Source organism: Rhea americana, unplaced genomic scaffold (assembly GCF_003343005.1).
Source record: "Rhea americana isolate MKP2758 unplaced genomic scaffold, rheAme1 scaffold_17, whole genome shotgun sequence".
Classification (NCBI taxonomy): Eukaryota; Metazoa; Chordata; class Aves; order Rheiformes; family Rheidae; genus Rhea; species Rhea americana.
The window spans coordinates 7,927,081-7,953,949 of record NW_028185816.1 but is presented as its reverse complement, the minus strand read 5'-3'; the positions used below and the strand labels follow the sequence as shown (position 1 = coordinate 7,953,949).

General features: G+C 37.8%; 1 protein-coding gene across 1 annotated transcript in view; it reads left to right on the top strand.

Moving 5' to 3' along the window:
* The window catches only part of SHANK2 (SH3 and multiple ankyrin repeat domains 2), a 297,654-nt gene that overhangs the window by 167,446 nt on the left and 103,339 nt on the right, over positions 1 to 26,869 (top strand). Inside the window, exons 14-15 of the mRNA XM_085300991.1 lie at positions 971 to 1,053; positions 2,697 to 2,821. Of these exons, the coding sequence (XP_085157117.1) occupies positions 971 to 1,053; positions 2,697 to 2,821 (208 nt within the window). The remainder of the gene's footprint in view (positions 1 to 970; positions 1,054 to 2,696; positions 2,822 to 26,869) is intronic.

Here is a 26,869-nt window from a genome sequence, read left to right as displayed (position 1 = left end):
ATGAAAGACACTAAACAATTAAAGGCTTTCATAGATTGTGTCCTATATATGAAAGGTCCCATTTTAATGTGATTCTTAGGCATTTTCTTCCTCCACTATCTACTTTTTTTCTGAGCCAATGAGAGCAAGATTTCTAAGGCTGCTTTCTCTTTAAGGGCATACTGCTTACATAAATATTCCTTTAGATCGTCTCCTTGTTCTATAATGTTAATTGTTTATCAGGAGATGTGAAATATTCCTTAGAAATGTGTTCTCCTGATTGCACATGCCTTGTTACTATTTCGATTATGCAGATTCTCGATGCTGTGGAAATTTGTGCTTGATGACGCCAGGGCAGCTGCACGTTGTTAGCATTGTAGGCTGTCAGATGATCATGTGGGATTCTTGCAGCATGCAACATTCAATAGGATTGAAAAAGGGCTTTTGATGCAAGGCATAGCTTTCAGAATATTTTTGTGCCTTTTAGTTAGCTAATATAAAAACATAATATATTATCTTTAAATTTAAAATGCTGCCTCATTTTTCTTCTGGTTGGTTTCATTTTGGCTTCACTAGAAGATGCATCTGGTACATCCACGATTGAGGAGTTTATTAATGATACTGTCGTTCAGTTCACTTACTTTTTTTCCTTTTAGAGTCCTGGCTAGCCCACAGATTACATGATCACATGTTCATGCAGTCGTTCATATAGAACACAAACCACCATGCATGATTTCTTCTTCTTTCTTTTTCTTCTCTGCCTTTTTTATTTCCTTTAAGTTGCATTGTCATGTTCTCTTTCATCGTTAAGCTCAGTCTCTGTCTCCCCCCCACTCCGCTATTTGTTCTATATTTTCCCATGCTTGGTTACTGCGATATTATTTGATTAACTGGCTGTGATGATGATGAACCTGCACACTGGAGGAGCAGCTACTACAGTGGTGATGAAGGGATGTAATAATGGTCGCTATCCTCGGAATTCTCTCTACAGTGACTGCATTATAGAAGAAAAGGCAGTGGTCCTGCAGAAAAAGGACAATGAAGGATTTGGATTTGTGCTCAGAGGGGCAAAAGGTAGGTGCCTCGGGGTGTGTGTGTGCGTGTGTGGTGTGTGATGTGTGCTGGCATGAAGAAATTTATACATCTCTGAATATAAGCAGGAATTATTCTTGGTGCACTTGGTTGCTAGACAACAGGGTTTCTCTATGCTGTACTACTCGGATGGGTTTTAGGGGCTTCTGTCTGAAGCAGTTTGCGTTTTTGCACCGCAGAAGCACTGTATAATCGTTTCGGGGAGAGAAAGTTTTATCTGCATTTTTACTGCGTTGGCATATGTAATATTCTGTCGTTTATCTGTTCTGTTGTGCAGTTTACCTAACTGTAGGAAGCCTGCTGCTCGTATAAAAGCTGCTGCTTTATTTCCAGTGTCAGTCTATTTGAATAGGTCTGTGAATAGAAATAGAGAAGAGAGTGGTATTTTGGTTCAAATAGGTGTGGATCTTCTGCAAGGTGACATTGGTGCAGTTTTAGTATGAAAATATGATCTTTTTTTGTATCTTCAGAAGCTGCACGTATGTTGCATGGCCTGTAGTGTGCTCATTTTAAAAGCTGTTCATATGTTAAACTGCATGTTACTTTTCCGCAGACTAAAACCCACATTAATGGCATACTTAAGAGTTAAAAAAAGCATTCTATTTAATGCTTTGCTTTTTAACTTTCAGACCAGTTTGCTCCTTTCATATTAAAAATATAAACATGATGGTATGTCCCATCTCGTGCTCCCCCTCATTTTTCCATGGGTTCTCCCTTGCCTTGCTTGAGCATGAAAAATATTCCGTATCTTCATTCCTGGGACATCATTTTGGCCTTAACAGCCCCCTTTTCCCCTCCCCCTGGCAATGACACCGTAGATTTTCAGTGTTGTAAAAGCTTTTCTAGTTTTAGCTAAATAAGTATTTTTGAAGTTTTGCTAGGAAAGCCAATAGCTCTACCTTTGAGCTTAGCAGTTGGCATGAGTTTTGTCTACGCATCAAGCAGAAGTTACTCCCCCTGTGTAAGCCCAAGAATTTCCCCCCTAATTTTTCTGTAACAGTGAGGGCAGCTCAGGTGAAAGAGCCAAGGACTTTTCTGTTCCTATGTGTACGTGACAGAGAGCAAGGGCTGGTACAAGGCCTGCTGTGGCTACTTTCCTTAAAAACATGGTTTCTTCTGTTACCTTCTCTGTAATATGCATCGAAATCTGGAAAAAATAATCATTATTATTTGTTTTTATTATTACACTCTCCCCCCCACACACACACACCCATTTTTTGCCCTGAGGCTCTCTTTTGGCTACACATAATTCGTTTTTAGTTGGATGTTTCCAGGGTTACAAGCATTTTGTTAGGCTTACGAAAGGTTTACTTGAAGTAATAGTGAAGTGATACTGAATATACTGAAATAATCAGAATCCAGCTACAGCTTCATGCAGCTTGATTTGTTTGTGTCAATAAAGAAGCATGGGTTTTTCTCTCTGAATTGACGACCTGTGGATCGCTATCGCAGGGCGATAGCACTCTGTTCCCAGCATCCTGACACTCTCTGAGACAGAGTCCTCTCGCTTTCAGCACCCACCATTTTTTAGCTAAAAATGTGAGTGGCCACTAATAAGCCTAAACCAAGTGGTATTTGTGAGCATTCCGTAATTTTCTTTTTTAATGTGGTATTTATTTTTAAAGCTGACACACCAATTGAAGAATTCACCCCAACTCCAGCCTTTCCTGCTTTGCAGTACTTGGAATCGGTGGATGAAGGGGGAGTAGCATGGCAAGCTGGCTTGAGAACCGGAGACTTTTTGATCGAGGTAGGAGATCCTGAAATTTGATTGTGAATGCTCTGTTGGGGAAAAAGTGACGCTCCCTTTGCAAAATTTAATCTGCATAGCATAAGATGCTTCTCAATAGCAGGTTCAGTGGACTAACACCAATAATGTACTTCACTGTGTTTATTTTTTAATACAGCTTTTAGGAAAGCAGTAAAAACAAAAACATTCAGATTAGTTGGGAAGTTCCTGTTTGTTCTTTTTAGTGTTTGGATATACACTATCAGAGAAATTCTACTGAATTTGATCCTACTTTGCATTATTGAATTCAAGTTTAATTTAATTCAGATATTTATCAGGGACTACCAGTTATCTTCTAATTATTTTTGAGGGATTCACCAAAATTAATGACTTTCTGTGCAACTACTTCTGCAGTCAGGAGTATCACAAATTTAGTGCAGGTGAGAAATCACAGAGAACAGAACAAATGACTTTGCCTTGAAATAAAAATATTTGCAAGTGTGTTGTGAAGTCAGTCATAAAAGGAATGGATGTTACTGCTATATAAATTACTTCATGCAAAATATAAATTAAATGATCTTTTCATTTCATTTCTATCAAAAGTGTCTTTACATTTTATATTTTGGTGGATTTTTTGATTGGCATTTAGGTTTTGTTTTAGTGCTACTTACTGAGTGGATTGCAGCACAATTGTGATACGAGATTTTTTTTTTGTCTTCCCTCCACAACCCTTCCATGACTAAAAAAGTGATGTTGTGATTCTGTAAAACTGTTTGAAGAAAGGTCTTTCAGGATGGATCGACACAGTCAAGGTCTTGATTGTAAGATCTATTGATTTTTCTTCAGGTGCATATGTATTTTGTTAAGACGTTTGCTGGTACTGTAAGGTTTATTTCTGCAGAGCTGGCTTTCGCATTGAGGAGAGGATAGAACTGTACAGCTTCCATTTATTGTGTGCATTCAACTCCCACGATGACTGAATTAAAATAGTTGCACAGCTTCTTCACTTTGTCGCAATGAAAGGACGGGCTTCATAGGCTTTTAAAGTAAAGGGATGTGCGTTTTTGTCTGGGCCTTCGAAGTACATGTTTGAACATCTTGTAATCTCTTAGCTAGTAACTTAAAATTGTACTAATATGTACCCTTGTGCAAGGATGCTTTCAAAAATGTTATTATTGACATGTTAGATACTCTTTCTAAAATGCTTTTTTCTTTTCAGAAGTTGATTTTCTTTTCAGTTTTTAGCTTGTAGGAAAGATGAATAGTCTATGCTAGCTGATTTTACAGATGCATTTGATGATAGATAATGTGTATCTTGAGGAGAGGATTATAGGTTGATAAGTACGTATATGAATTTTTAAGGTCTCTGAAAGGTCCAAAAAGTCTTAATTCTAAACAAAGGTTTACTAGCCTTCTTGCAAAGAAGATGAGAACTACAATTGATTCTCCAGACAATTTATCGACTGCTAGCTTTGTGTTAGAAGAGCACCTCAGYGCTTCTTCAGAATCTGAAAGATTGCTGAATCAGGGCGTTAATCCATACTTTATGCAGTCCAGCTTATTTATAACCAATTCTGAAAGAAGCAGTTGTTACAGGCAAATCAAATCCATTTCTGTGTGATTTCTGATGTTTGGCTTATTCTATTCTGAATTTTGCAACTTTAATTAACAGGATATAACAATCCTGGAAAATCACAACTTTGCTGTTTCAAAGACTTGTGCTGGAGAAAATGCAGGGTTTTTCTATTTTATGAACTACACATGTAGTGCACGRTACTGTCTTGCAGTAGAGAGCCATCTTTGAAGATGTGGATGCAAAAAGATACTACTGTTGAAATGTAAATGATGGATATACRGTTAGTTACACCTGCACTTCTAGGAGTAACAAACTACTTTATTTCTTGTGTTGAATTMATAAGAATTAAATATACTTCATATTGCAGTGCGTGGTTATCGTAACTGGTGCATCTTATTGTCAGGTGATTTCTTCCATGACTCAAAAGTTTCTGCTGCTGCTGCGTGYAAGTGCCACCTCAACCATTTCTAAGTAATCATTTATCACAAGTGTCACGTGAATAATAAAAGAGTGAAGGGGCACCTAGGGCACTTGGGGCAGGCGGCAGGCTCTGGGGAAGTGGGAGCGGGCTTCGGCTGCCGGGGCTGGTGGCTGGTCCCGCTGGCGGAGGCTCGGAGGCGAGGGGAGACCCTTCCCTTACTCCTCACCATGGAAAGAGAAGTCTGGCAGGAAGACGGGTCCTTCCTCGGAAGTGGAGGAGGCCATGAGGGTAGGTGGAGAGAGGGCACGGTTTCCTCGTGTGGAACGACGGTCCCTGAAGGGACCTTTGCTTCCAAAGGGCAAAAATTCAGCAGCACTCGTGAGAGTACTGGATTAGTTTGGTGTTGAAGGCAATGTATGTTGAGCAGAACAGATAAAGGGTATAGAGAGAAATGGGAGAAAAGGACTGCCTTGCTTCAGGGGGTGCAGGAGATGCTGTCAGCAGAAYGGGGTTGGCTCCGTTCCATCTGACGGAGGGTTTTGAGGTTTGTTTTTTTTTTTGTGTGTGTGTGTGTGTGTGTAATTTGCACTTCTTTTGAAAAGCCACGTGATGCTGATTGGTCCAACTCATACAATTGCATTTAACATGAGATTTCAGAGTTTAATATTAAACTTGCCTGTGGAGCTACAGTGTTAACTGACTTTTCGTTAAAGTGTCTAGTAATACATGTTCTTTCTCCTCCTTTCAAATTTGATCTTTTTTTTTTTTTTTTTTTTTCTGGTAAAAATTACAGTGCATTCAGTGASTTTTCCTAACAGAGCACAAATAAAATGTATTGCAAAAGTGTATGAGTAGGTTTGAAGCTGAAAGAGGTATCTAGGGGCAGCTGCCATGATACGTACATATTCATAAGCAATTCCCCAGTTTAGAATTCATGTGACTTTTTTTTTTTCTTAGCTTTAATACACAATCAGAAATGGAGTATGGTTTTCACTTGACTGTTATAACTGAGAAATACCGTATAGCTTTGCCTATTTGCTCCTTTTTCCTTTGTGGGTTGATACTTTATTGAATTTTAGTATCTGTCCAATTAAAAAGGCAGATAAAAATAAAGCAAGATATTAGTGCAAGTGCTATCCAAGCTAAAAGATTATGGTTTCCATTAGGAGGGGATTTCAAGAATTATGACAGTCATTAAACTACACAGCCATTGTAAGCTGCTGTAAAGTTATAAGTGTGTCTGAATTTTCAAAGTACACTTATTTAAAATTTGTAAATGCTTTATCAGGGAAAAATTAAGCAGCAAGCTGATTTGATTGATTTGTTAGCTGAAATATTTTCAAGAAAAAGGTGGATCGTCTATGACTCTGGACCTCTTATTTGTGAATGATCTTCAGGCTTTATTTAGTGCTGAAGTCCAACTAAGCATAGACCTAGAGGAATCACTGGATCCTTCTGTTCAAACAGTGCTGCCTTGCAGCTGCACCAGGACAACTCTTGCAGATTTTCTTTTTTGAGATTTGCTTTATTAAAGTGTACAGCTATAGAACTCTTAAGTAAAAATAGATCCATTTAACTGGAAGAGGGCTTTTTATCTTGGAATTAATTTGGGGGTTTTGTTTCTTAACATGGTAGAGTATAGACTATCTTACTAATTCACTGAACTGTAATTTAATAAGTAATCATTGTAACTATACATGTGCGGCTTGTTTTTCAGATGTTGTGTGATGTGGTATGTGGAGTCTTTTTACTTGCAACAGTGCACATCTGATATCAAGTGATAATGTCATTATATCCCTACTTCCAACGTGACACTAATTCTGTAATGTTTACCGGTATAACGCATTTGTTCACTAAGTGAGGCATTGCAGTTGGCATTACTGTCCTATAAATAATCGTTTATTTTTACAGATAGATTCGTATGTTGATGTTATCAGACGGTGATGGCTGTTTATTTACATTCAGTTAAAATGTAAACTAGATAAAACCAGCATACTATTAGTAAGAAACAAGACAACAAAATTCAAAGTTTGATCTGACAATCAAAACCAGAGAGGTTAATAGAAGAAAACGTTTTACTGCAGTGCAATTTGGTTGGTACATGTACTGAAACAGGCAAAATGCTCTGTAGTATGAACTGCCTGTATTTCTTTTTCCTCAAGAGCTATTAGAATTTACCAGTACAACCTTTTGTCTAAGCAAAAAGTGAAAAATAGGCATCACTTTATTATGTACAGCATTATTTTATCATTGTATTAGATAAAGGTATCTGTCCTCTGACTGTACGTAGGAAGTAGCCTAAAGCACTTAGGCAGACTTTTAAAATATCTTGAATAAACTTTTTTAAAAATTACATACACATGTGCCTGTGTATGCACACACACACACACACACACGAGTAACTAGGGTTGGATTTAGTGGCAGGCTAGGTGTTTGTTTTATTCCAGTAAGTACTTCATACAAACTTCAAAAACTGATCTGAACAGCACACTCACAACTTCATTGTTATAATTTACATTGTAGTTGTGAATATTTTTGGCAAGTATAGCAATGTTATATCTTGCATCTGTATTCAATTGCTGGCTGGATGAAATACTGGAGTTTTATAAGGCCATCTGATATTGATTTAAATCCTTTTGGAATTAGAGAAACCTTCCCATGCCTAGGTAAACTTCATTAATTACCTTATGGCTGAATTTTCTCTTATTTCTGGTGTGAAGCTACCTCTCTAGCTTCTGCCACCAGATCTTTTTGTAGGTTTATCTAAATTTTTTTTTTCAAGTAGCTACATAGACTGCAATTTGTAAGCTACATGTTTTTTTTTTTTTTTTTTTTTTCCCTTGGAAGAAAATGGCTTTTGGAAGAAAATGGCTTTTTATTGGCATCTTCATAATAACATATCTTCTCACATTGCAATTTTTTTGTCACTGTTTTCTGTAAGTTTGTTCATTCCTTCTGAAAAGTGTATATATAAGTGTAAATAAATGAAGAGCATAACTAAATAAAAGGTTTTTTTGAAGGCCTCGAGTACCTTCTACTAGTACTACAACCGAGTACTAGTAGAGATACTAGTGTCTGTTAGATAGCCCTGAAAGCACATGGCTGCTGTGAGGGTAGCAGGTCCTTTGCTCACCCGCTTCTCTGAGGTACAGCGGATTCCTACCCATCTGGGCCAGGCACCAGTTTCTCTTCAGTCTGTATATACGAGAAATTGATGCAGAGTTTCATTTGACCACCAGCTAGAGGATAAAGGTAGCTTCAGTTTACCGGTTAGTCATAACCCTTGTGGTGAATTCTGTAAATGATGTTTATTGAACACCAGTATATTGGTGACACTTTTCAAGATGAAGGTTGTCCGAGTCCAAAGGAAATTTTCTTCCTCTGTTTTAGTTATGAAACTTTTCTGCTGGATGGGAGAAATGGGACAGTGGGGCCTTGCAAGAAGAGTGGGTTTCGTACCAGTGTTGAGCAGTGCTGTGTYTGAGCAGACTCTGATGAAGCAGATCATTTTTTTTTTCACTTGATGGAAAAGTGTTTTGCTTTCTTTCCACTTAAACTCACCGAGTGAGGTTTTCGGTTTGGAGTTTTTTGATTTATTTTCGAATGGGTGATAGCAACTGAATGAAACTATTGTTCCTTCAAAGCTCTTTGGATCTGCACACAGGCACTGTAGAAAAATGACAACTATTTTGGATTTTTCTTTTTATCTACTCAAATGCAGGCAAAGCCTCTAACCTGCAGGAAGTAATGGTGTTGCAAATGTGCTTAGTGTGATCATAAAAAAGATGAACCGGTCTTGTTTAATACTAAAAATACTTTAATAAAACTTAGCTTTCTCGACACAGATGGAAATGGGCAGATGGAAAAGAATTTGGTTCTTACAAGAGTTATTCATGCTTAAGCAAATGATATGCTTTAGGATAAGACAGGCAGACAAAAAACGAAATCACTATGCTCTTGTCAGACATACAGAAACCGGGTGCAAGCAGAACTGGCAAGCATTTTCCTATAGTCCAGATTCTGCAGTAGGTTTATGTTGAGTTTGTAGCACAAGAGAAATGGCGGTATTTTACCTGCTTTGCCAGAGATATACCATATAGCTATTTGATCCTGAGATCTGATTTTTATCATCTTTCTTTGAGAGGAAGATTTGGAAGAAATTTCAGTGATAAGAGTAGCAACAACCAGAACAGGCTGTGTCCAGCCAGGTCTATGTGATCAGGGTTTTAAAGGCGCATCTCGACCTGGATGGCACAGTATTTTTAAGGGATGTTTGCTATGTTGGAGTTGGAGCTCCAGCTCCATGTGAGAGTATGTGACAACTTCTCTGCAAAGAGAAAAATATACCTTCCTGTAAAAATAGCCAATCTGTTTAAAGACAAGCTTATTATAAATAGCCAGCTCTTGGCCACCTAGTGGGCAGTGGCATCCAGCCATAGAGGCCGTCCAGTGTTTCACAGAAATCACAGCTATGGATAYCTTCACTCTTGCAGCATCTGTGCAGCCTCCATTCAAATCATGTAACAATAATATAGCTCAATTCTGGCTTTTCGGCGCTGAGGCTGGGTATTAAGACTAATGACTCCATATAAGCAAATACAGTTTTTAAGGTATAGTTCAGAGATTTCCAGAAGATGTTATATTAAAATTAATTTCCCCAAAGCCTGACTTATTTATTTATTTATTTATTTATAGTCTCTTGATACTATGGAAACCTGGCTGCTGGAATGGAGCTATATGAAAAACAATACTTGTGCTTGGTATTTTAGGGGAAAATTCTTTTAATTGGGGGATGTTGCTATTATCCTGCAAAGTTACAAGTGAAAGAAACCACATAAGTTGTATTGAATGATGGGGAGTTAACTGACACGTTCCCGCTGGTGAATGCAGGACTGCAGCAGAACTAATCTAATGTTTGGAATCTTTCTTTTTCCGTTTTTCAGGAGGTGTAAGCATTTTAGGTTAAGTTTCTCCTGTTTTACAAGTAAGAGAAATACTGTTAATTTGGAGTTGCATGTGTGCACATTTTATTTATTTATTTATAGCCAAATTTCCTTTTTCTTTTTTTTTTTTTTTTATTCTGAGACTGGCAAATGTGTATGTGATTCTGAAAAGCAAAGTACACCTGCAAGTCATGTTTTATGAACCAGAGATCTGCCCAAAGGTTAACAGGAAGTTGCTTGATGTCTGGTGATCAAGCTTCATGAGCAATACTGTTACCCTCTCTCCTCCCCTGTTCCTTCTCCCCACACAAAATTCTATGTTTTTCTGAAGAAATAGCTTCAGTTATCCAATACATGCAGTCTCAAACTATGCAAATATATCTTTGCTGTCATCTCCAAATCTGAAAAAGCAAACAAGTGAAAACTTTAGAACTGGACATATATTCTAATCATTTGGTTTTCTTTGAAGGTTTTCCTGTTAACTATAATCTTTTAACCATACTGTTGAAGGAGTTCATAAACTGTTTTAGATGTTTCAGAGGGGTTAGATAAATCACTTCATGTTTGTATACAAAACAAGCTCCCCAYTGCTTTTGTGTGGGTGCTAGTAACAGCAGAAACACTTGTGATTTGGGGAAATACTGATTTTTTCAGTCTGTTCCTATAGTAAAAGCTCTGAATTCATTTAATTATCATTTCTTTTGCATTTAATTTCTAGTATGTGTCCTCAATAGAAGGGTGGCCATGGGTTCAGCTTTAATCCATTAATTTAATTAAAAAGCAGGAAGAGGTTTCCTTCTCGATTCCTTTTCTCACCCTACTGTTGATAYTAAAATATCACAAATTTCTGACCTACCTCTCCATCTAATTAGGATTCTTGCACATGTTAGGGTAGATATCAATAATATACGTCTCTRTCATCTATAACGGACCGTGGAAGTGGACCAAAATGGGACGCACCAGGCAAAATAGTATGCCAAATGATCCAGTGAAAAGTTTCTTGCTGATTTTAGTGGATGAAAACATTCAGTGTTGGAGGTGAGCTAAGCTTTACCACAGTGAGCATGTGGTCATCCCTCTGTGAGCTCCTCCAAAGGTATTGTAGAATTACGGAGAAGAGTGAGAAATAAAGTATTGACAGAAGATAGCTTTTCCAAGAATAATCTCCTAGTTGTGTTGTGTTACATCCAAAGCATTTGTTAAAGCTTGTAACTGTGAGACTCAGGAAATTTATCTAATAAAAAAAATTGAAATATACTTTAAATCTATCAGAGTAGAAATAATATTTTATATCCTATTATAACACTGATATAAATCTTTCAGAGGCTCTTGTGCATAACAATAGAGAAGAATAGTCCTTAATGCTTACTTCATTTTTACTTCGTATATATTACCAGTAATTTGGGTCCAGGATTTCGAGTTCCCTTCGCCTGGTGCTATTTAAGTGTTCACTTGTTAAAAAATCATTGCTGCCTCATAGCAGGAGTTTTGCCTGTCTGTTTCCAAAGTAGTAGGAGCACCTGGATAGTTTTCATGGCAGGTAGCAATTTTCTTCCTTTGAGGTGCTGAATGTAGTTGGACGTGAAGGTGTCTCTGAAGGCTTTGCTGACTCAAAGCACTGAAAATTGTCCTAGTGAATAGATAAAAGGCTTAATGGAATATTTCAAGACCTTCTAATATGGTAGCATTAAGTTACTAAATGTATATTTATCTGCTGGTAAAGAGAACATTAAAAACATGTATGTTTGTAAAGAGGGAGTCGTGTAAGAGTTTTTTACAACTTGGAATAGCAAGCGTTGATTTTGGACAAATATTGTAGTTTAGTATCACTGGAATAAAGAAGAGATTTAAGAGAGAAACATGATTTTCCTGTACAGGATAAGTCATTGTAGAGATAAACTTCATCAGGAAATACCCATAATTTACCAGTTTACTGCTTGCCTAAAAAAAAGAAAAAAAAAAAGAAAAAAAAAAAAAGAAAATTATCATTGAAGATGGCGGAAAAGCCATCTCATAAAGACTTGGACTTGACTTGCACTGATGATATGTGACAAAACTTTGTGGTCTTACGTATTTTTGATGTCAAGTACGTGTTAAGTATAGGTCAAGATATGTGTAAAGTTCATACACTGCACTCCCAAAAGCACATCTGTGAGGCAGAGTACGGAAGGCCTGAATTAACTGTGTTTTCTTTTGAAGAAACAGAAACTCTTCAGAATCAAAGAATCCTTATTTTAATTCACAAAATAAATCTCTCTAGTATTCTTAGTACAATCCTTACCTTTTAGAATTGTTTTTCTAACAGACTTCAAACAACCGTTCTTGCACTTAAAAGAGTCAACCTGTGGCTTGGCTTTTCAGTGCCGTAAAGCTTCATGTGAGGCAGTAGTCACTGCTGATAGATTTGTAAGTTAAGAGTGCATTTAGTGTATTATGACTCATTTTGACTAAACTAAAGAGTGAACTACTTTTAAATGACCAGCCAARTGTTCTCTGTAGGCATTTTCGTAAAGGTTGTTGTTAGTGTTTTGTGTATGAATATTCTTTMTTGGATGGGCCTATTACAATGTTGGCTATTAGAAATAAGATATTGGTTGGTAACTGAATTTAAGATGTGTTTTATTTGTGAGTAAGTATTTGATTCCCATAATTCCCTGTTATTTTAAGCAATTATTTTAGAAGTCTTAACAGAAATCAAATACACAGTTAAAACATAAATATATTTTATATACATAAAATATACATTTATATAAATATATTTTATATCTGTATATGTCTGTTAAATATACAGATAAAACAGTTATTCTACGACGTTTGAAGTGATGTAGGCACCCGTGGCCCAAGAATCAAAGCACAGAGAGAACTTTCTCTTGAAAAGCCACAAGCTTTTCTTAYAGAGGTGTTAGAGCCTTATATTGAGGCAAGATGCTTATCTTTGACAAGTTTGAAGTCAAGGAAACAATCCTGTCTGATCGCCAGTAACGCAAACTGGGCTCCTGCTGCCRTTTTGAGAGCATGGGGTATGCGTACAAAGTAGCTGGGATAACCTGCAGCGTTTTAGAGTTCTGTTAGGTAGAGTTCCCGCTTCCTATGCTAACTGTAATTGCCTTACCCTGGTGTTTGCCTTTCAGCTGGTTTGCTGGAAATGGGACCATGGGATGGAGTTTCCCATGATAGGGAGATCCTCTGACACCTAGGCATGATGGCTTGTATGGACCATTCAACTAGTTACTTTAGTTAATCTAATTACTTTAAATCTTGTAATTTAGCTTTTTGGTTTTTGAAGAAGACTGAAACAAATAAAAGCTAGACTTACTTCATATAGATTAGAATGTGTTAATGTTGACTGTCACTGGAATAGAAAGGGTATTTTGAAGGTTTTTTCCGTCTTTGAAAACGTTGTGTAGTTGATAAGTTTTTGTGTTTAGCRGTAGAAAACACAAAGGGTATGAAACATAAAGAATGTTACCTGATACAATATGTTATATGGCTATAAAACTCATCAAAAGTATCTTTTGTAAACAGTTACACTGCCKGCTCTCTAACATTACAGAGAAGTTATGAATAAGTGAAATTCTCCCTTAATTTACATAGTAATCCATATTTAAGTGCTGGATTATTATTTAAACATCAGATTGCCTTCTCATTTATTTTTTAAAAACTGTTATTTTATGTAGTGATATATAGTCTGTTTTGCTGCTTTTAGTATACGAACAAATCGATCCCGTTTTAAATGTCTCGTGTATTTCTCTAATGACCCTGTTATATAGYGGGGTGTAAAAGTTGTTTAATTATTGTTTTAGTAATGGTCTTATATGCATAGAGGTCCAAAAATGATGCTGCTAGGCAATTATCAGCGCAGAGAGCACTCAACACAGTTACTCAAAGTAAATACCAGATCAGTGGYGGAATGACAATTTTTGGTAGATGCGTGGTCCCGTTCTATGTACTGACTTTCAAAATGACGTAGTTGTGCAAAGCCACATCTCTTCATTTATGGAACATAACTATATAGGACTAGGTGAAGGAAGGGGCTTGATTTGAGATGAACCCTTTCCCATGGGTGCTGCTTGCATAGCTCAGTCAGCAAAACAGAATGAGAGGGTGGTTTGTTTAGTCAAATGTTATATGATCGAGTTTAAACTGAAATGAGTTTGGGCTCAACCAGTTGATCCACAAGCAGATGAAGGAAGCTTGTGCTGTCGGTTGCCACGGTGGAGCTGTAGAGGACCGGTGATGGGCGCTTCTAAGGGTAAGCAGGAACACCTTGAACAGCTACGGCTGTGTCGGCGATGGCCACGCTGATAAATGCACCACCCGCTCCTTTGGCCGATAACTAAAGTGTGTCTAGGAAGGTGTCTGAGGATAATTTGCATATGAAGTCGTGTTTCAGCATGACTCTGCCTTGGAAAATGAAGATTGCAAAAGAAAAGCAGTAAGCTTTTAGGCTTGAAAGTCACTTCATAGGTTATTATAGTCTAACTTAGAACAGGCATGTAACTGCAGATGAACTACCCAGGCTGACAGAGGCTTATTTAAATTTCTGCTAATACGGTTTTATTTTGTTTTTTAATTTTTTGCTAAAATACAGAGCAGATGAATGTCAGAGTTAGTTTAGTTTGTTGCTTAATTTCTTAGATTATTATTTAACATGTAAAAATTAAGCTAATATGCAGGAGTGGCTTTGTTTAAAAAATGTGGCCTATAACATTAGGGAGAAGAATCTAGCCAGAGTATTTTTTTTTCCAAAATGATTAATATAGTCTGGATATTAAACACTTCGGCAACATCCTGGGTGGGACTACTTTCCACACTTTTAATCCTAGATGGGACTGCTTTCCACACTTTTAACTTGATTTTTAAACAGGCATGTTGGGTTGTTATGCATCTTTTGGTGGTCTTTTCCAGTGCTACCAGCTTTTAAAATCATAATTCTTGCATTTTTATACTCACAATGTCCACGATTTTTAAAAAAAATCCCAGATTTTTGTCATTACCGTGTAAGTATCATACTTAAATGTAAAACTTCTTATCTTTAAACAGTGATATAAATTTGTGAACTAAGTAGAAAATAAATACTTCTGTGTGTTTTTTAACTTTTTATTCAAATCTTATGATATCATTTTCTATTTAAATCTTGTTTTTTTGGTTGGGTTGTAGGAATATACTGTAATATATGTTGTAYATAGCTTATTGCACTGAAAAATGGCTCCATATTATCCTTTTCTTTTTTCAGACTGCCTTATTTGAGTCTGTCAGTCTTATTGGCTTACTTCTCATATCTGCTGGTTTCACAGCTGGAGAGCTTTAGATTGCAAAAGGTGTTTAACAGTTGTCTGGCATTTCTGTCCTCACAAGGCCTTCATGGAAAACTACCAATGTTGTGTTGGGTTTTGTTTTGGGATTTTTTTTCCTTCTAACATTTAAGTTTCATCATTTTCCATAGATCAAAACACTCTTTTTGCCCCCTTCTGATTTGAATTTCCAGTCCATAGGGTTCTGAACAGAGCGAAAAAACTGCGTTCAACAAAATTCGCTATGTTTGCACAGCATCTTTTTTTATTGCTCTGTAATAATCTCCTTGGCTGAAGTGCCTCTTTTATTATCGTTATTGGTTAGTGGTTGTTCTCTCCTGTGCGTGCAGAGAACTGTCTTGCGACAAAGTTCGCTCTGGAAACCGCTCCATTGCAACTTAGACTTCAAACAAACAAACAGGTTGGGTCCTCTTGGTGCTGTTCTGTGCGAAGGAGCAGGGTGTTGTGAAAGCCTGCCTTGCCTGGGGCTTGCTGTTACCGAAGGGCACCCAGCTGCCTCTCCGCAGTGCAGCGTGTCCGCCTTGAGGCTGACGCTGCAGACTGGAGCTGGGAGGAACGGGGTTCGAATGCCGACTCGAACTGTGCGCATATAGGGAAGGCTCCTGCCGATCTGTTCCTCTGTATCCTACCTTATAAAGCGAGAGTACTRCTGTTTTCCCCATCTTTGCAGTTATATTTATTTAGTTGGCAAGACCTATAGAGTTGAACCTTTCTAATTATGACTTTGCATGGATCGGCAGAAGGGGCTAAAACTTAAGTTAGGCTTAATAAACCTGTTACTAAAGGATTCTCTGGGTCTCTGCCAGCGGTATCCATTTCCAGCACAAGAAGAATTTGATTTTATTTGGTGCTTTTAGTATGTATAATCTGTAATTATGTGGTTTTGTAATATCTAGAAATGTCCCCCTTCCCTCTATTCATCTTCATAAAGTTAAACATGGAGAATTTTACTCTGTTTTTGAGTAATAGCCAGCAAGTAGTGGATGAATTGCTATCAAAAAATGTAGAGAGAACAACAATAAGCATGTCATGTTAAATCGTTTTTTTGTCAGTCTTCTTGAAAAATGGAAAAGAGATTCAGAAAAAAAAACATAAATATAATCCAAAATGTAAGAAGTATAGAGAAAACAGAAGATTGGGAAAGAATGATTATTATATGTTTTCTCAACAGTATATCGAGACATTTTGATCCTCTGGTTTAATAGACTGTAATACGCTTTGTGACAAAGTGTAAAATTTCAGGATGTCAGTCTGAGGATCAGCTTCATATTTTCAAATGRTCAACTTGATAGAATGGGTCTGTTAGAATTTTAGGATCCAAGTTGGGCATGGGTTAATAAAAAAGGTATACTTAGATCTAGAATTACACAAAAAAATGTAAAATGCTGTGTTTACTGAATCCATTGTGTCATGCAAAATTTTTATATCAACTTATTTCAAACAAGAATGAACATTGCAGAAGGGCTGATTGGGACTTCGCTTTTAACCCCTTTGTAACTTAACCAAACATGAGCAGATTTCTGTGGAGAAGAGAGCTTTGTAACCACTCCTGTTATTCTGTGCCTCCCCACCAAAATGTTGCAGAACAGTGTGTTTTAGGTAACCTGTATGTAGAATTGGCTGCTGCCTTCTGAAAACACCGTGAAATTACCATTTATGTGATAAAATGGTTTTATTGTCCTACCAAAGTTCACAAATTGTGCTATTATTCTATTGTCTGAGGTGATAACTTCCAAACAGATAGGTGTCAGTAAATTATATGTGAAGATGAAATTACAGTTCCCGTTGTTAAATAATAGGGCTGAATATGGATAAGCATTCTAGGAAAGTAATAGTGTCAAAAGGTAAGATAATATTCTCTATTTTTTCTACTTCTCTATTTTTTCTAGCAATTTGAGAAGATGAAGTGTGATTCTTTGTTTTCCCCTGTTCACTTCACTGCCAACGGCAATTTTGAATGGCAACCACAGTGGTTAATGCTGACAACCTTTCTCTATCCTTGTCTCTCTTATAGAAGTGAAAGATTTGCTGTAGCCCTATAATGTGGCACAGCAGGCTTTTTCTCAGATGAACTCAAAGCTGATGCTTCCTAGGCTCTTCATGGTTTCCAGATYATCAGAGGTCACTAATCCTGACTGCAAGCTGCATACCAGAAAAGATTGAGCTGCGGCAGCATTATTAAAATATTGATAGCATGTCACTGCCTTGAGTTCAGGGCAACTGTATTTCATTAAAGCCAGGACAAAAGGGGCATGAATAACCTTTTTTTTTTTTTTTTTTTTTTTAATATGGGGAAATGAATCCTGGGGAAAAAATTTGACTTTCCAAGAAAAACAGAAGACCTCAAATATGTCTATGTTGTTAACGTGCTGATCTGGTAATCAGCTCTATTTCATTTGAAAGCCTTCATCAAATACATGAGATTTCTACAAATGCCCAGACATCTTGCCAGATACCATGTACTGCTCTTCTCTGCTTAGAGTAGCAGAAAGTTGCCATCCAGCAACTTTCCTCCTCTTGTTCCTTCTTTTCTCACCCTTTTACTGGAAGATGTACAATTTGGTGCTTAACAATTATTAGTTGTATGCACTGTGGGACAGCCAGGTACATATTGTTGGTAATGGCAACCTTGCGTGCCATATTCTATGTCAGTTCACTAGACCTGCATGTTCTCGGACTTGTTTGTGAGGTTACAGAGGCTTCCTGCCTGGAGCAAACAATACCTGTTAAATACCTCTCTAATGAAAGCAGCATAATTATCAAATACTTGGACTCAAATTGCATCTGAAATAAAACAGCTGTGTTATAATGCTATGATCAAATTCTTTCACTGTTATATGACCTAGTAATTGAGCACTGGGAATCATGCATTTGCGACTCAGTCACTAAAATATATTAATTTTATCAGTGGTCTTTGGGGGAAGATTCTCTGAATGGATATTGGTTTTTACCCTTAATGGTGCCATTACTTAGTCTGAAAAGAACTGCATTCATGAGTTCTAAGAAGGCCAAGTTAGTGGTCTCTAGTGTACAGAAAAGTAATGAAGAATCTCGAAAGAAGTGAAACACTTCTATAGGAGAATTGGATTCACCAGAGACCAACTGACTCTTCAATTTATTGAGAGACATAGACCAGCTCCTGAGAGCTGAAAATTGTCCTGGGTTGCTGCTCAAGGAGGTGTCTGCATGCGCTTTATGTAGATTAATTGCTCTGCAGAGAGAGTAGTACAGCAGGTTGCCAACTAACAAGTGTGAGGGTGAAGAATTAATTCCATTTTTGCTAAGCAGAAGACTAATACCTTATTTTCTAAATTCTAATCAGTTAAAAAGAAAAAGCAATAAAATAACATTCTGAATTCAGCTAAGCAGTACTCCTCTTCAGCTGTTCAAGCACTTTGATTTGCTTGTGGAAGTGGAAACTTAGCATCCTTCTRTCCATGTTTGCCTGTCTTGAAGACCTTTCAAAATAAAGAGCAAAAATGGCAGCATGGYTGAACTGGGTTTATACATTAGACATCTCAAAAAGTGGAAATATGAACAAGGAAGGGAGAAAAGAGTTTAAATCCTGCAAAGCTGAAGTTGTAGTACAGATGACCAGAATAGATTTTGAGGAAGAACTAGCTAAAGGCATAAAAAAATATCACAGATTTTTCTTTCACATATACCAGAAATAGGAAGGTCTGCCAGAGGTCAGTGGACCAGAGAGRCAATGGAGCTGTAAAAGGGCACTTACAAAAGATAATGCCTTCGACAAAAACTTCAGTAAATTTTAAGCATTAGTGTTAACTATAGGGGAGCTTGGGGYATGCCTGCTGTCTCAGGATACTGAAGACAAAGATTGAGGATGTCTTTCTGCATTTGGCTTAGGCCAGTCACCGTCTAGGCTGCTGCTGAAGCAGAGGTCCTGGGGGCTAGCTTACCATACCTGTGCCCCAAGCTATGGGTTCCCACCTTCTCCCTTGAGTTAGTGCTGCCAGTCACAGGACTATGTGATAATCTTACTGGTCCAGCTAGAAAGTGAAAGAATTAGAAACTGTAGGGTAAGTGATCAGTTTAACCATCAAGAATCACCTAGAAAGTCAAAAGACTGCTAGTACTAGCACAAGAATAGCAGTTTACTGTTAGATCCATTTAAGCATAAGCCTACCTTGAGGAACAAAGTCTGATGATTTTGTTGTTCATAGAAAAGTTTCAAAACTAACTGACCAAATGAATAGTAACAAATCACTAGGACAAGATGATACTCCAAGGGAAACTCAGATATGAAATTTTTGACCAGAAGTAGTCTGTTTTTTATATTGGCCTTGATAGCAGAGGAAYAGGAAGTAGCAAATGTATCACTGGTCTTAGAGCTGAAGAAATGACCCTGGCAACTAAACTAGGGAGCTTGTTTCCAGCTTTGGAGAGCTGATACTACCACGGCAAAGAGTCAGATCCCAGAAAATGTGGTAATAAGATGCTTCTCAAAGACTCAAATAGTATTTATAAAAGAGATYATGTTTTTGAAGGAGTCAGTGGTTATATGGATAATAGCATTGACTCTATCAGCTTTGATTTGGATTTTCAGAAAAAGAGATTCCTCTAGAAAACAAACTATCATGTAATAAGAGAAAATGATTTCTCATRCGTTAACTTAAAAGATAAAAAATAKAGAGTAGAAATAAATAGTTTTGAAAACAGAAGCAACAGGGGTGCAGTGTTACAGGACTACATGCTGTGAACTGTCCTGTTAAATTTATACATAAATGATCTTAATACCTTAATTCTAGATGATATTCAAGCAAAATAAAGCATTCAGAACTTACTCAAGTATGTTACAGAATTATCAAGCATTGTTACAGAACTTTATAAAATACTAAATTGTAGAAAGATTTGCTACATGGTGTCTAGTTTAGTTTTTCATTGAGACCACTGGCAAACTACTTTAAAAATAAAGAATTTGGCACACTTGTGAATCACTAGCTGCTTGACAGCTCTTTCACTTCTGGGAGCTCAGAACATCATACTTTCTCATATGCCGTGTGCTATGTACCTTTCCATGTTGACTTTGATGGCCAGAAACACRAAAGACAGAGTGGATTTGATTGTCCTTCAGTTCTCATCAGAAGCCACACCCGGAGTAGATCTGACTACATTCAAAATGTTGTGAAGAAGCCTGTCTTATTCTCCCTTTCTTCCTCTTTTTCAGACCATTAACTAAACCTAGGTGAACTGGTGATTTCATCTTCACGTGCTATTTTTACTGATCATCAACAGAAACAGCATGCTGAGCGTTTCTGGCTTCAGCCTAAAGGGTAGGAAGATTTCAGGCCCCAATTGCAGCTCTCCCATACTTAGCCCAGATGATCATCTTTAACTGAAGCTGCTGGAGCAGGAAGATATTCCAARTTGTCTAGTGTTTGATCTCATTGTGTCTCTGAATTACTTCTCAAACCTCTTTCCAAAAGGAGAGAAATGAAGCTGCCCCTGTTAACTGTCTCACCAAATAGATCTTGTCTTTACTCAAAAGTGAGATATTCTGAAAAAATCTACACTGCAAAAAAATTTCATGGAAAGTCATGTGGCTACTTAGTAGCATTCATATGTAGGTCAAATACCAAACAGTATCCACTCAGAAGTTATCTAAAAGGAAATTCAYCAGTTTTAATCATGAAAGAATTGCCTCTCACTTGTATCAGAGCAGCTGCACAGCATACCTACAGTCCACTCTCCTGTTTTACACCTTCCAAACAAGCAACGTGGAGTTCAGTCCTCACRCTTAGGTAGAAGCTCCAGCCTAGAACATACTGTGTGCGAAGATGGTAATTTTAGTAATGGTTGGCCTACAAATGTCTTTGGTAGGATTGTATGTCCTCTTCCAGGTAGATGAGCAGCTGCTCTAGTCACTGAAGGCACTGTTCAGTTGACTAAATGCAAATGTCTAGCACCGTTTCAGATGTCTGAGGGTATCCTTCCTTCTTTCATTCCAGAAGGCTTTAGGTATCCTGGAGGTGCTGTGTCTTATCTGCTGGTCATGATCTGATCTCTGATAACCATGGGGACCTAAAGATAGGATTAAATACCAATGTAATTGGTTTTAAGTTTAAGTATAGGTAGCTGAAATGGGAACTGTGACTATGAAATCTGAATAGACAGCCACTAAGACCCAACTGTTCTCGAAYTCTCTGTTCATATGAAAATGAAAGCTGGTCACTTTTGATTTGCTTTCTGTTTCTTGTTATTCTAATTCTTCAGATACAGTTGTGGCTATATTTCATGGCTGGCAAAATACTATGTGTGTGTGCATACATGCAAACTGCAAGAATGTCAGAAATATGAGCAGGGTACCAAATATTAGGGGACAAGAGTGGCAGTAAACTGATGTTTTCCATCAGGTAGCACTAACACACGCTATAGGTACATATTCATGAGATAGAAGAGAATAGTTTTTTATCCCAATATTGTACAGGAACAAAACACRGCTACTAATTTAAAAAATACGGTTTTATTTATTGAGCAAGAGGGCATTAAATACTTTTCTTACATAATGACAGCTTTCACTATTTTTGTGTTAACTGCTCTAATAAAAAAATAGAGGAGACAAAATTCCACACCAATAATCAGTACAGTTTCAAAAGACACAGATCCAAGTATGGATCAAAAAATGTATCAGGTCAGAAARCTTTATAAATCATTTACTCCTAAATAACTAAATCAGTTAATCTGCAAGAGTGAGGAAATACAGCTGCAACTCATTGATGAGTAAAAAATGTTATCTTTAATAGAGTCTAACAAGTATTCTGTGCTTGTAGAGCTGTTTTACAGTTCTAGTTGAGTTGTAACTCAGCAACTGTCTCCTAGCGACAGCATAACTAGCTGGGAGGTACAACGTGTGCGCGCACCGCCGGCGTGAGCAGGGGCATCCAGACAGCTGTTACAGCGTTTGCTGCTAGCCACCGAGCCTGCAGATTATTTCTTGTGCTGRAAAATAGACAGACTTTGACTGCATTCAAAATAGCCCTTTTTAGCAAGCTCAGTTCCCTCTATTCCTGCAGGTGAAAAASCTGATCAGGTCATCAGGTGCCCATCAGTCTTTTTGCCAAAATAGCACTAATGTATTAATCAATTCAGYGCTCTCATCTGTACCAGTAAAGTTAGTTAAAACATTATTTTGCAGCTAACTGAATCTGAATGAGCTTTCTAGACTAAAGCAATGCATTTGCAAGCCCAGCTGAAAATAACTGTTTGTGTAGATTTAATCTAGTTTACTAATGCCAATATGCATTATAGAGAGARAGTCTATATATGTCTAATTTCATTTCTCCCCATCTCATCTAAAAGCAAATCTAGGAATATATGTAAGAATTTTTTTTTTTGTTTTGAGTAATATATATTTTTTATCCATGTCATTCCCATAAATCTTGTTACTCTACCATATGTTGCATTTAGGACCTGCTCCAGCTGTTAAAAAAAGCTATTGGACTCCAGCAGTTCACTTCTGTGGGAGTTTGGTTCCAGTGTAATGTTTTAAATTCCTTTTGGTACGGAACTGTAAGTTATGAAATACAGGGAATTGTAAGCTATGAAATAATTTGCTACCAAAGCTACTAATTAAAGATATTTTTTCCTTGTTATAGTATAACTATAATCTTGTAAAATGATGTGGTTGTTGATTTGGGGGGTTATAATTCTTGGAAACTGTTTCATGACAAAACACTGGGGGCAGTTCAGAAGATTGTAAGCTTTATCCTTTACTTAGAGAAATGAATAGATTAAAAAAAAAAAAAAAAGGAAAAGAAGATGGAAGAAATCTTCCCAGAATGGGAGCAAACGCAAGTTAGTTTCAAAATTATAATTTTGTTATCCACCCTAATGTTAAGACGTTGGCCAGAGCATTTCCAGCAGCAGTAGCTGCAGTTCAGCGGCACCAGCATGTTCCTGCGTGCGCGCTAGTCCTAAGCCGTTGGAAGCGATGAGAAGCCTGTCTACATTGTGCTTCCCGCCAGGATTTCTATTGCCGAACCACGGGTTGCAGCAGTTCTGTTTCTCCGTTCTATGCGTTTCCCGGCACAAAAAAAGGGCTAGACCTGCTTTGGTTTAAGCCACCTTGCTGACCGCTTCGTTTCCCCGCCGGGCTAGGTTAGCAGGGTTGCGGGAGAGGCGTGCGGGCGTGCGGGAGGGCTCCGCTTGCTCTGCCCCGGTTCGGCAGACGTGCTGCTCCCCACTGCGGCTTGCAGCAACGTTCTGGGAAGTCCCAGTAAACGGGCTCTGTTCATGACCAAACATCAGTAGCGGGTAGCTGCATGCGCGTTCTCTGGACGCTTTCTGTACTGTTTTGACATTCATTAATACTATTCAGTCCAAAGGTACTATTTGACTGATGTTAATATCTCATTCCAAAAAACCCGCTCAAAAGTTTTTGTATCCCAAATTAAATGCCATCTTCAGCTGTAATTATTTAAAAGAAAGTAAAAGCTTCTAGGTGAGAGAATATGGCATATTATGCTGCAGAAATGCATCACTGTGCTGACAGGCCTTCATATAGCTTTTATGATTAGTCTCTTTCARCCCACAATTAATCTTTACTGAAGTGGTACCCAAATACGAGGTTCAGACAGTGGATTTTTACCTCTTGAGCAGGAATGGCTCTAAGAGTGGCCTAACACGCCGCTCCTCAGGAGCTCGGGATTAGGTGTGGGTGCTGCCGGACAGGCTGCGTGGCAGGTAAGGGAGCTGTGAAGTTGCACGTCGTGCTCCAGCTGGAGGAGAGGCTGCGGTGCAGGGATAGCAAGCGACTGCGCACCGCGTGGCACGCGGTAGCGGCTTTTGGGCCGKCCAGGGCTGGGCTTTCTCCCAAATGCTTTCCAGTTTGTGGTATCAGAAGAGTGCATTGCTAAACACTGTCAGCTGCTGGGTTTCTTTTCTTCCTGTTTCTCTTCAGTGTGTGTACATGTGCCTCATTGGTATTGATAGCATAAGTGGCGTTACAGCTGTCTGCTCTCGGGATGATACCATCAATTTCCTTTTCCCCCCTTTAGCGAAGTAGCTAAATAGAGCCAGTTACAAGTCAGATGTKTTTTGCAAGCCACACTTTGATTGCAGTCCTTGAAAAGGTTTATCTGAGTCTGAAACTTTTCCCTAACTCGATAATAGGAACAACATGTTTCTGYCAATAGGACTTAAGGATGCCATTGCCTTGTATTAGTTTTTGAAGGATGCTTTGATAGCTTGCTGTATATGTATTGCTTTCTACTCGAGCAAGAGATTAGAGCTCCATCCCACCCATTCCATGCTTAGATCTCCACCCTGAGAATATAAGATATATATTCTSTTTCTGTGAATATAAATTAGGCTACTCTGCTTTTTTCCCCCTTTCATCTAGAATATTTTTCTGCATTTTCCAGGAAAGAGAGACAGTTCATTCTCGTTAGATCAAGGTAGCAGCAAGAAAGGGAAAGCTGCTGCTAGTGAGCTGGTCGGGGGCCAGAGGTACCCCAAACCTTGCTAAGGGAACAGCCAGGCTTTACGGAGCGCTGGAGGCTCGGGGCCGCTCCGCAGGGAGCAGCAGTGCTGCTCCGGCACGCAGCAACGCTGCCCGGCTGCTTCCCCGCCGGAGGAATGCCAACCGCACTGGCAATCTGCTGCTCCTCCTGCCCACTCCTTCCTTTCTTCTCTGCTTCCCGCTCCGCTCGGGCGTCGTGGCTTTCATTAAATCTGTCAACAAATAAATAGGTGTCCTAGAAGTGAAGATGGTGAATCGTTTGAGCATAGACCTCTGAAAACAAGGGGGAGCGAGTGGAAGCAATTGCCTGGTGCCACCTCCTGATCCTGGAAGAGGAGGGAAGGTGAACTCAAGCTGGCTGCGAGGGTTGTGTCCTCTGTTTTAGGAGATATGGAGGGAACAGGGGAAGAAAAAAGCCCACACTGCTGCAGTCCAGCTCCTAAACCTTGCTGGTGATCCTGGGTTTGTCCTTCTTTCTTCCTGTGTGTGTTTTACATAGCTTTAATGATCTCTTAAACTGAAAGTACTGATTATTTTCCCTCAATTACTATTCAGTTGCAGGTTCTCAGCATTCAATTTCATAGGAAACATTAGTTTTTATGTACAAGCTTCTGTRTATAAAAGCTCTATGTAATTTTAGTGGTGCCTGATGGACTCAAATCTAGATTCTTTTGCTGCTCCATTAGCTGATTATCTATTCATTCACGTAAGTTTCTCTGCTCTTCAGAGCTAGGATTTTTGCTCTGTTTYTTCCCATTCCAATTTTGATATCTCCTCTTTTTATCATTTATGAAATTAAATTTCACTCTTCAAAAACATTATAGTGTCTTAAAAGATAGGCTTATCTGAGAAGATCAGACACCTAAATTATTTCAATGTATTTTTTTTATAAAATAGATAAATATCAAATCTATTTTCTTGTTATCAGCTAAGTTCTCCCATTTTGTTTTATAAAGACCGTAATAGTTAGACATGTTTTATTGAAAGAATATCTGCTTTGCATTCAGTTAAAAATGCAAAATACAGGAAGAACTGTTAATACTAACGCCAGGTTACCTATGAATATGCTGTTTCTAATTGGCTGYATTTAAAGTAATGGTTTTGTGTCCTGATTGAAAAAATGCATATAAAAATGAGCAAACTTACTTTTATAAGCAGTATCCTAAATCRTTAAGGATAATAGCAAGAGATCTGTTGACTTCTGCAGATGATAAGAGTACTGTTATTATAAGTAACTGCTAAAATCACATTTYAGATGGATTTTTAAGGCCAAATAACGTGTTTATTTTCTTGCATTGATAAAAGCCCACCAGGTGGTAACTCTTTCAGTGTTAAATTTCATGCTGCTGCTCAGGAGTATATTGTATGGAAAAAGTGTTAAGTAGCATAGCCATCCCTTATTCCCTAGTCATAGCCTGAAGRGGCTTTGGCCCCCAAGGAGGAAAATGGTTTGCAGAGGTATCTCTATTCTCTTTACTTTGACCAATAGTTTAACTATTCCAGAAACTATCATCATCATCTCTGGCAAACTAGCAAGTGTAAGTGTATGAAATCCATTACTAACTGGCAAACAATCACTGGAAGTAAATAAAATAGCTGGTAATCTAATAGATTTGTTCATGGGGAAGAGAATAGGCTATATTAAAGTATGAATCACTGTGGTATTTCATCCTTACTTTGAAATCCACACTGTATGGATTAAAGTGTAGTTGTCACAGAAATAGACCAGAAAAATTATTCCACAGTTTTCTACTCTGTCAGTGTAATCAGTATGGACAGTAATAAAATTGAAATAGCTGTTTTTGTGTAATTTGTTACTTGTGTTACATGTTTCGGTAAGTGAAGGCAACATACTGAATATTCTTCAAAACGTGTGAATGCTTAAAAATGTTTCCGAACTTTGAAATAGAGGTTAGTATTTGTCTATTGTGCCACGTCGATCTGTTCTATTTTCAAGTGTTTTTTATCTGAAAGTTTTTTTTTCTTCCAATTTTTAGTGAAATTATTGATGGTAATGTGTGCATAGTTTTTTTTTTTGTTTGTTTTTCATTTTCATAAGTAACAGTGACCAAAAATAATCTAGACATATTTGTATTGTGGCATTTGGTTTGATTAGTCTGATTTCTTTGGTTTGATTATTCTGGTTTCTATCTTTTCCAGTCCTATATACTAAACTTTCAGGTAGAGGTTCTGCTTCAATATAAAATTAAATATTTGAAAACCGAAGTTGTCCCATTATGTCAGCTAAGCCTCTTCACTGCACAGATGTGAGTGATGTAGGTAACTCATCTGAAGTTTACATACATGTGTGTGCTTACTCTACTTATGTTTTT